Genomic DNA, 11,097 nt, shown 5'->3' with positions numbered 1-11,097 from the left:
CACATGCAAGCATGGAATGAGCTTCAATTCAACATGTATGCACCAAAACATGGCTTAACTCTACAATTAAAGCATGAATTGTGCAAGAATGGATTCTAAGACAACAACAAGAAGATGAATGTCCTACCTTAGTCTTGTGTTCAAGGTCTAGGAGCTCAAAGTAGCAATCAACACTCTAATTCCAAGCAAGATCAAGTAAATCTCTTAAGAACAACTCAACTCTCTCTCACTCTCTAACTTGGGTCGGTTGAGGCAAGAAGAGGAGAAGAAAATGTTTGTTTGATCAATACGTGGAGTGTATACAAGGTTCAAGAGATAGTGGCCCACTAAGTGGCGGAACGGTAATTAAATCAAACTATGCGATTAATCGATATTTAATCTAATTTAATCATACCTAATCAATTTTCAGATAATTATACTATAAAATCACATTAATTCTAAGGATCATAGAACACTAATCGGTTTCGAATTCGGCCGCCGACAAGGCCTTCAATTAGCAGTTTAAACATATGAACATGAACAGATAATTATGCTGTCAACAGATAAAATGCAATTAACTAACATGTACTCAGTCAATTCGGTTTTCAATTTCAGTCAGTCAGTTCAGTACTTATAATCAGTTCAATTATCAGTAATCAATGTTTATCGGTAATCAGTGGTGAGGGTTATTACAGCATGATATCATGGCAGTCACTCACACGCATGCAAGGATGCTAAAGCATAAACACTTACTGAGTACTCCAAGCCAAAACAAAAGCTATGTTAGAAATCCATGCATGATCCTAACTATACAAAAATGCCTAATGCAACACATGCAAGATGCAACTAAGATAGGCTCGGCTAACACGTATTCAACTTGGAATTGAAATACAAATGCAGTTAGTATGATGTGCCGAGCCCGGTGCATGCAAGACAGATGAATGAATGCAGACATGCTATCATACTGTATGCTAATTGAAACATGCCCTAATCTAACCATCATAAGCTGGTAAATAAAAGGGAGAAAGACGTGGGGTTGGAAGACATACATCACACTCACGCACACTTATTACAACATTGCACTCGCTCGGAGGGTCCGAAAGAATAATGCAGTCCGAATGAATAATACAGTCCGAATAAATAGTACAGTCCAAAAAAGATCCTAATTAATTAACAAATTAATCTAGGAAAGCAGGTAAATTAGCATGTAAGCCTATGGACTGCCTCAGCTCTGTTCCAACTGACGAATGATGCATGCTCGAGTTGCCTGGCGCGGGAATCCATTGCGATGCCCCGATTCGCCTCTATTTGCAATTTTTCTCAGAATATTGTGCAAAGCTCTAGAAGGCCGCTAATTTATGATTTACTGCAACAGAGAACAACAAAGGGGCATGGCAAAGTATTTTCACATATGTATACATGACTACTCTTCAGGGAGTGTAGTCCTCGATCCTCGTGCCACCAATCACGCATATCGATGCATGATGGCCGAGGAGCCGAATTGCACGACTCAATATGAGATGAATGCACATGAAAACATAACAAGACCTGGACTCCATCATGGGTAATTCGGAGTGTCGGCGACCGAGAATTGAGACACGTTCCGTCACTCGGAGTACGGAACGTCCCTCGTTTCCCGTGCTTAGGCTAACTCCTATTCCAAACACAATGCAAATGAGATGGCATACACAATGCGACTAACATACAACCTAGCATACGCAATGCTATGAAATGGCATACACAATGCACGACGCAACATGACATACATAATGCTCTAAAATACAACCTAGCATACGCAATGCTATGAAATGACATACACAATGCATAATGGACTTACACCAACATGAATGGACCTCAGTCACACTCACATCAGTGGCCATAAGATGAAAATGAGACAATCGAAATGCGTGCACACATGCACGCATACCGAGGACCGAACCTAAGGCATTAAATGCCACTCTACCAAAACATGGCAAGAATGAAGCATGGCATTCAAACATGTAATTTTCAGCACTGAAACATAAATCTAAATGGTCCCGAAACATGGAAATATGGCAGCCGATGCATGGAATAAGCCCCGAAACTCAAAACTAGCCCAATGCATTGAACCACAAGTATACAAAGCAAGCATTATTTGATCATAAAGTCTAAAGACAGAGCCAAGGCAGTCCCAAAACATGCACATTTCTAGTTTAGAGCATGGCCAAAAGATGCTAACATGATGGACTAAAATAGCATGCAACATTGGCTAGCAAGCATGGTTTACATGGCATGTATATGAAGCAAATGAGAAATCACCAAACCAGCCAAAAATGGTGAATAAAATATGCCAAAATATGCCCAAATAATCACTGAAATATAGCCAATGCATGCAAAAATGAGGGGCTTCTTTGGAGGGCCTTGCAAGAGGTTGTTAAGCACATACAAGATAGACACTTAGCATGACCAAACCCACCCTGGAAATGGATTATGACAGCCCTAAAACTCACAAAAATGGCCCTGAAATCAGTCAAGGAAGCATGCAAGGAAAAGCCCCCTCAAAAGGCCTCGAATGGAATTGTTCTACACATGCATTGTAGACACAAAATATGGCCAAAAGGACCTTGGAAAGAACCAAGGCAGACCCCAAAACTCACAAAATGAGGCCTGAAACAAGACTTCAATGCATGAAAAATGGGGTCCCTTTGGAAGGCCTAAAAGACCCCCAAACAAGACAAGGAGAGAGGGGGTCACCCCCCCTAATTTTGGCCCTCAAAAATGCATCAAAGCCACTGAAAATCTACTAGATTTCAGTGGCTAAGAGGCCAAACCATGGCCAATGCAAGTGCTCTAATGCATAGCCTTAATCATGAAGAGATGAAGCATGCGTAGGGGGAAGATGACCCCAAACAAAAATGGGACCTTAACAAAACTTGAAAAGGATGTCAAAAAAAGACTTTTTCCAGTTTATAGAAAATCTCAAAAATGCTCACAAGTAAGGATAAAATAGGATGCAAAAATAGCTCTAAAAGAGAGATAGAGAATAAGGGGAAGTAAATGACCTCAAACAGCAAAGTTTCCTTGAACAAAGTTTAAGAGGGGATCAAAATAAGGCACTTTGAAGTTTGGGTTGAAGCCCAGAAATGCTTGCAATTAAGGCTAACTAGTCATGCAAACAAGTGCAAGTTTAAGGGAAATAGGCACTTACCCTTGAAGAGCCGACCTTCAGCAGCTTTTGGACCAAGTTGGTGAGCTTTTAACCTCTGCAAATGACTTCCAAGGTGCTAGAATAGAGGATGGAGGTGTGGTGCTAAGGGTTGTAGTGCAAATGGACCAAGAAAGCAAGGGTTTTGGAGCTTTGAATAGTGACAATGAAGGATGGAGGGTGTATATCTTAAGCAAAAATGTCTAACCCTTAGATATGAAGAGGAGGGCCTCTCTTATAGAGAAGAGAGGCCAAAGCTTCTCTTGGAAGCTTCAAAGATCCTCCATACACGTGTATGCAGGATGCACCAAATGGTCCTCAGCTGGCACAGCTGGATTACACTCAAAAAGGGCAAAAGCAATAAGCAGGCCGGCCAGTTCAAGTAGCCGGCCGGCCACTCCCTCTGGTCGGCCGACCAGGGGTCAAAAGGTTCAAGAACAATTGCTGGTCGGCCTACCCAGAAAGGTGGCCTCCCAGATGAGTAGAACACAGCCCTATGGAGAAAAATCAGAAAAAGTGACCTAGGAGAGAGAAAAGCTAGCTTTTTAGAGGGGTTCAAAAGGGTCAAGTGGAATTACTGGTCGGCCTACCCATATTGGTGGCCTCCCAGATGAGTAGATCACAATGGTGGTATGAAAAGCCAGAAAATGTGGCTTAAAAGAGGGAAAAACCAGCTTTCTGTCAGAAAAATCGACTTTTGGAGAGAGAAAATGAGAAAACTGGTTTTTCAGGGGAGAAGGTGGCTTCCACCATCCTACCACCTCCCACCTCCCTAATAGTGAAAATAGGGTCTCCACAAAAAATGGACCAAAACGGATGCAAAACGAAGGTTCGGGGGCCAAAACATGCGGTTCGGGGGCCCGAAAACAGGCTGTTAGGCACCGGAAGTGACGTATGACCACGAAGGTGGTCTCCCGGGCCACAGTGTCCCTCTAAAGGGAGGAAATAAGGTGTGTACCAAAAACCGGAGCAAACGGAGGTAGTTAAGCGGTCCCGAACCAAGGCACACGGCCGACAGCTCCGAAAACCTAAAATCGGGCTCCAAATGGGAAAAATGGCCTACGACCATGAAACGTAGCCTACGGCCACTGAGAGATGATCTACGGGACCTCTCCCTCCCTTCGGGAAGAGAAAACAGGACCTGATTCGCAAACCAAGGCAAAGCACAAAAGAGCCCCGAAGTCCGGAGGCAAGGCTCGCAGCCGAGACTCTGAAACGTCAGAACGAGCACAATATGCAACATCACCGAGCGCTCAACTGGTGACGTCTGAGTCTTAAGGTCGGTCAAAAATGGGGTGTCTACAATGAGTTCTGCACAGTGGCAAATGTATCGAACTGAGTACCCAACGGATTGACCTGATTAGCCATTTGATGTTCCCATTGAAGGCGTTGATTATAACGTTGTTCTTCCATGGCCAAAAACTCAATCCAATATTGAGGTTGTTCAGTTGATGGCATCACATTGGCAGGAGGACCTTCTGGAGCATCATCTGGTAGGACTTCATCTTCTGAATCTTCTAGAGCATTAACACTTCCCATTAAATTGGAGGCTCCACCAGCACGGGTCAATGTATACTAATTAATGGGTGAACAGATTTTGATCTCTATTTCATCTACAAGGTGAACCCTAAAATGTTTGAAAATTTTTGTCAAGAGTGCCTCAAATAGTAATGACCAGCCCATGAATTGAGCAAGATTTGCATACATCATTTCTTTCATTATTATGTAACACAAATCTAACTTATGGCCAACTTCAAAACAGTATAACAAATAGGCATTAAAATATGGGATCGCATTATGATGTCCTTTTTTCGGAGTGACTTTTTCTACAATCCACCGGTGGAGAATCTGAAGATAGGGTTTTAAATGTCTTGCTTGTAGATTAGTCCCAGTAAATTTGTTCTGACAAATAGTAGTATATACGTCACTAGGATTACCAACAACATTAACTAACTCAACCTCACTCTAAAAATGGATATTTTCATCACCTACCTCATCTCCAATAATGCTTGCCAAAGTAGGAATATCAAACTGTATACCCTTTTGTAACAACCCTCATCACTGATCACTGATTGACCATTGATTACTGATACTGTCACTGATTACTGCTAAACTAAGACTGACTGAATTCCAAAACTGATCGATCGACGGTATCTGTTTAAATACATGTCTATCTGTTTGACTGTTGAACTATCTGTTCATGTTTATATGTTTAAACTGCTAATTGAAGGCCTTATCGGCGGCCGAATTAGAAACCGATTAGTGTTTTATGATCGTCACAATTAATGTGATTTTATGGTGTATTTACCTGAAAACTGATTAGGTATGATTAAATTAGATTAAAATAAGCTAATTAAAGAGTTTGACTTAATTACCATTTTGCCACCCTTAGTGGCCCACTCAATATAACATATTTGAGCCTTAATATACACTTAGGTAACATTTTGCTCAGCCATTTTCTTGCTCTAGCCGACCAAGAGAGGGAGAGAGTGAGAGAACTTGGAATTTATCTTGAAGAATTGCTTGGATTGAAGTGTAGATTTCACATTTGAGCCCCTAAACCTTGAATACAAGACTAAGGTAGGAAACTCACCTTCTTATTGTTGCCATTGAGCTAGTTCTTGCATGATTCATGCTTCATTGTAGAACTAAGTCATGTTTTGGTTCATTGTTGATGATTTGAAGCTCATTTCATGCATGCATGTTAATATTGTTGGATTTTGAGTTGAATTCATGGCAAATTGTCACATGCATGTCCATCTTTTGGTCATACTCCATGAGTTCATCTTGTTTTGAAGGTTTGAGCTCTTTTGAAACAGCATTAAAGCTTTGAAAATGACTTAAGATCATGCATGTCATGTTTGAGGATTGTTCTTGAAAATTGGTTTGAAATTGGGATTGAATGAAACACCCTTGGGCTTTGATTTCTCAAATTGAGTTTTGAATCATGTTTAACTATGAGTTTACAAATGTTTTCTGGAAATTTAGCCCAAGAGGTCGAGTTTTGATGCTTTTGAACTTGGTTTTGAGCTTGGAGGTGCAATCTGGGTTTTCCAGATTTCGCACTTCCGCTCGAGCGGGGGAAGTGCCGCTCGAGCGTGGAATTCGAGCTCCCAGCATCTTGCACTGTTTTACAGTCCGCTCGAGCGGAGTAATGTACGCTCGAGCGTAGACCTTTGTCAGCATGTCCGCTCGAGCGGGGAAATCCACGCTCGAGCGGGACCTCTGATTTTCTAAAAATGTTTTCTGAGTGCATCTTTGCATCCTCATCCCATTCTAGGCATTCCTAGGCCTAGTTTAAGACATCTTAATGAGGATATAGATGTAGAGCACACCAAGGCAAATTAGGGGTTAAGTTATTATCTTTCCCAACTGTGTAGCTTAGTGTGTGTTCGATCTGTTGACTGTGTAGGGTTGACTTCCGAGGAGACGCTCTAGCTTACTATAGCCCAGAACTCTGTGAGTAACATTTGTGTAAAGATATGTTCAAAATGATTATCTTCTGAACAATTAAACTGAACTGTTTCTGAACTGTTATTGTTAACTGAATGAATGAATGTATGACCTATATTCTGAATTGTATTGTGGCATCCTTAGCAACTACTGCTTACTGTTACTGTTACAGAGATCTCTGTCGGTTCCCATGTTGGAACCACTACTGTTTACTGATATGATGGCCATCATTCACTGTTTGGTCTATTAAGACCTGGTCTGTTAAGACCTACTGTACTGTTTAGCTATTGGATGTACCACATATGACTGTTATAATCTGTGAAACTTGGAGCAAAGTGCTGCACGGAACTAAGTGCTACAGAGTGAGCCACCTCTAGAGTCTGTGCGAGACACCTCTTGAATCCATAAGAACTGTACTGTTTTCTGAAATGTTACTGTACTGTTACTGTTACTGTACTGCTACTGTACTGTTACTGTTACTGTACTGCTACTGTACTGCTTGTACTGTTACTGTTACTGCTACTGTACTGTACTGCTACTGTACTGCTTGTACTGTTACTGTTACTGTTACTGTTACTGCTACTGTACTGTTACTGTTACTGTACTGCTTGTACTGTTACTGCTACTGTACTGTTACTGTTACTGCTACTTTATTGTTACCGTTACTGCTACTGTACTGACACTGCTACTAGTACTGCTAACGGATGTGCCACGTACGATTACTATGATTTCTAAATGACTGTTACGGCATCAATATGAGCCACAAACTGACTGACCGATATACTGAATCAATGAACTGTTTAAATTTTGAAAAGACATTCATCCTAAACCTCTTTACGTATTATGTTATTCACTGGGCTTTAGCTCACTGCTCATATATATATGTAGGTGTTCAGGCACTGGACCGCTGCTAGGAGCGTCAGGCAAGCTTTTGTTTTGTCAGCCAACCACTGTGCCTCACTGTGAGGTTCTAAGCCGTTCAAGCTTCGGCTTTGGGGTGTTTTAATATTCCCCGTCTGTCCCTGTAACTGTTTTGTTTACTGTATAGACTGTATAGACTATTACTGTACCGTTTATTAGGAATTAGATCCCTGTTCTGAATGATTGTACTTGTATGTGTAGACTGTCACAGCTCATTGGACATTGTTTATTTACTGTATTGGCTTCCGCCAGGCCCTGTACTCTGTTTCACTGGATTACTGTTCAGCAGGCCTTCGGTAATCTCGGATTACTGGCCGGTTACGGTGCTAAACCCATAGGGCCGGGTTTGGGTCGTGACACCTTTCCTTTCACATATGACAAAAGAGTAAAATTTTCATCTTCTTCCTGAGTACCTCTTAGGTGAACATAAAATAGAGATACCAGCCGTGGATATACCTTTTGGGGTAAATTAATTAAATTTAGCCATCCCATTGCTTCAAGTTTACTAACTAATAGTGCATCATATTGAGGTGGCAGATTTACCCTCCTCCCTGTTACAATAGGTCGGCTGGAGAAGTTTGGAAAGGCTTGTTCATAACTTTCACTAAGAAAATCATCAGTAGGATATGATTGATTTTGAGGCTGCTATTGTTGGCGTTGTGGAGGGTTGGAACTTTCACCAAGTTGTGGTCTGGCTCTTTTAGTTCTAAGCATGATGTCAATATCTGTTGAATTTTAATGAAAATGTGTTACATATGAAAGCTGAATTAGAGTTGGCTTGTTGTTGTTCTGGCGTTATGCTGAATTTTAATATGCAATATTTGTGGTGTTATGCTACATTTTAATAAACACTGCATTTTAATATGCTGAATGAAAACATGAAGTTAATATGCAGTGTTTGTTGTTCAGAAGTGTAGAAGTGCACACTGAAATGGAAAAAGAACATGAAGAAAAATTCAATGGAAGTTAATATGCCAGTGAATGTGTTATGTATGACAGAAGTTAATTTCCAATATTAAACATGAATGTAGTTTGATTAAAACATGAATTTATGCTCTTCAGAAGGTTAAAGTTGAACAAATAAAGCATGCTGTTGTGCTCACTGAAAGACGGGCCAAAGAAGTGGAAGGAAGTGCACACTAAAAGGCAAAAAAAAAAAAATTTGCAAGGCCGGTTGGCCCACCGGTTGACCCGTGCGTTAAAGACTACCTCTGTTTTGATGCTGCCTTGTTGTTCCTGCTGATGTTGGCGTTGTTGATTCAGATGGTTTGCCTTGCTAATTCTATGGATTCACATTTACAATATAGTGAATATGCAGTGTTTGGGAATAGAAATTGGTTAAGCTGAATTTGAAGGTGGTAGTGGAGGGAATACGGTGAATGTGTTCTTATAGAGGCAATTTGTGGATAGAGTGAATTGTGAATAGAGTGAATTTGGCGATGCCAGGTTTGTATACAATCTTGAGCTAATATAGAGGGTGAATTATTGAGGTAGGTGGTGGAGGGAATTAATATTCAACTAAATTGGTTGAATGAATTCAATGAATGGTGCTGTGTGTAAAATGAGGCATTGACTCATTTGAGCCATTGAATTCGTATGCCACCTTTGTAGTATGCCACCTCTGGAGGTTGAATGCATTTATCCACTGAATAAATGAATGGCAACATTATTAAGTAGTATGCCACCTCTGTAGGTTGAATGCATTTCAACTGAGGCAATAAATGAATGGCAACATCCTCACTAATAAGCCAACCAACATCAATACATGAATGGCAACATATCAGTAATAAGCCAACCAACATCAATAAATATATAGACAAATAAATTGGACACCAATACATATATGTACTGAATAAATTTGTATGCCACATCAATAAATTCGTATTCTGAATAAAATCATATGGCACATCAATAAATATGAATTGTGAATAAATGAATTATTTAAAAATTGATGAATCTTTCAATATTTAAATATAAGACTAGCATTTTAATACAAGACTTCCAACAACATCAGTAAGCATTTTCTCAGAGTATTTGTAACTGATTAAGACATAGTTATTATCATTTGTAATTCTTTGGTACTTAAATTTATGTGGTATTATCATTTGTAACTGATTAAGACATGATTATTATCATTTGTAATTCTCATGAATTGAACACAGAACAATTCTCAATATTAAAGATTGGATCATCACAACAGCACATCATCACATAACTTCTGAACTACTTGGTTAATATAGTGCATCATAATGAAGATTACAAACAAGACAACCTTACATTCCAAAACTATAAACAAAATTATATGTATTGATGTGGTGAATTTAGTTTTCACCATGAAGATGCCACAGATGTTCTATTAAATCATTACGGAGGGCATGATATGCCTCCTTATCTCTAATACCTAAATGACGAGACAAAAATGATTGGAAGTCATTGGTAGGAGTAAAGGAAAGTTCCACTGGTGCGTTGGTTGATGCATTTTCGACAATCATATTATGTAATATAATGCAGCTCTTCATTATGTTGGCAAGCATTTTCGGATCCCAAAAACGTACAACACCACCTATAATTGTGAATCGAGATTGAAGCACTCCGAATACTCGCTTTACATCTTTCCTGGCAGACTCTTGCATCATTGCAAAATGTTGTTTCTTTGCTCCTTGGAGAGAAGAAATTGTTTGAACCAGTATTGCCCATTGAGGGTATATACCATCAGCAAGGTAATAACCCATATCGTAACTATGTCCATTAATAGTGTAATGGACAGGGGGAGCTTTATCTTGAGCAAGATCAGAAAACAAAGGCGATCAGTCCAACACATTCAAGTCATTGTGTGAGCTAGGCATTCCAAAAAATGCATGCCAAATCTATAAGTCATAAGATGCTACTGCTTCAAGAATAATGGTTGGCTTTTTTTAATGGCCTACGTATTGACCTTGCCATGCTTTTAGACAATTTTTCTACTCCCAATGCATGCAATCTAAACTTCCCAACATACTCGGAAACCCCCGAACCTCCCCAATAGCAAGTAATCTAGCAATATCAATTGGTGTTGGAGATCTCAGATATTCTGGTTCACAGATTTCAATCACTGAATTACAAAATTGTTGCAAACTTTGAATTGCAGTGCTTTCCCCGATACGCATATAATCATCAACTGCATCTGCTGCGACACTATATGACAATATTCTCATCGCTGAAGTCATTTTTTGTAGGGGAGATAATCCAATTACATGAGCTGCATCTTGTTTTTGAACAAAATATGAATTGTATGCTTGGATTGCATTCAAAATTCACAGATACAAAGGACGACGCATTCGAAAACGTCTCCGAAATATTGTAGGTGAATACACTGGATTTGCAGCAAAATAATCTACAAACAATCTCTCATGACCCTGCCTTCTATCTCTGCGTATATACTTATGGCCTACAACAGAACCACCTATTTTCTTTGAGCTATCACTTGACTTAAGAATCTGAAGCATACTAGCATTATTCTTCTCATAAGCCCCTAAAAGTGTGACCATATATTCATCATCAGACTCATCAGAGGAGAAGGA

General features: G+C 39.8%; 1 protein-coding gene across 1 annotated transcript; it reads right to left on the bottom strand.

The window, feature by feature from the left end:
- Window positions 1-9,858: 9,858 nt before the first annotated feature.
- LOC145797837 (uncharacterized) lies at window positions 9,859-10,731 on the bottom strand. Its single transcript, XM_082885268.1, has 2 exons — window positions 10,536-10,731; window positions 9,859-10,316 (listed from the first exon to the last, which is right to left on the bottom strand). The coding sequence occupies exons 1-2, from the start codon at window positions 10,729-10,731 to the stop codon at window positions 9,859-9,861; spliced, it is 654 nt and encodes a 217-aa protein (XP_082741394.1).
- Between the last annotated feature and the right edge of the window lie 366 nt (window positions 10,732-11,097).

Source organism: Camellia sinensis, chromosome 8 (assembly GCF_055761805.1).
Source record: "Camellia sinensis isolate YWXY chromosome 8, ASM5576180v1, whole genome shotgun sequence".
Lineage (NCBI taxonomy): Eukaryota > Viridiplantae > Streptophyta > Magnoliopsida > Ericales > Theaceae > Camellia > Camellia sinensis.
The sequence above is the reverse complement of the archived record's forward strand: the minus strand, read 5'-3'. Positions and strand labels throughout refer to the sequence as shown.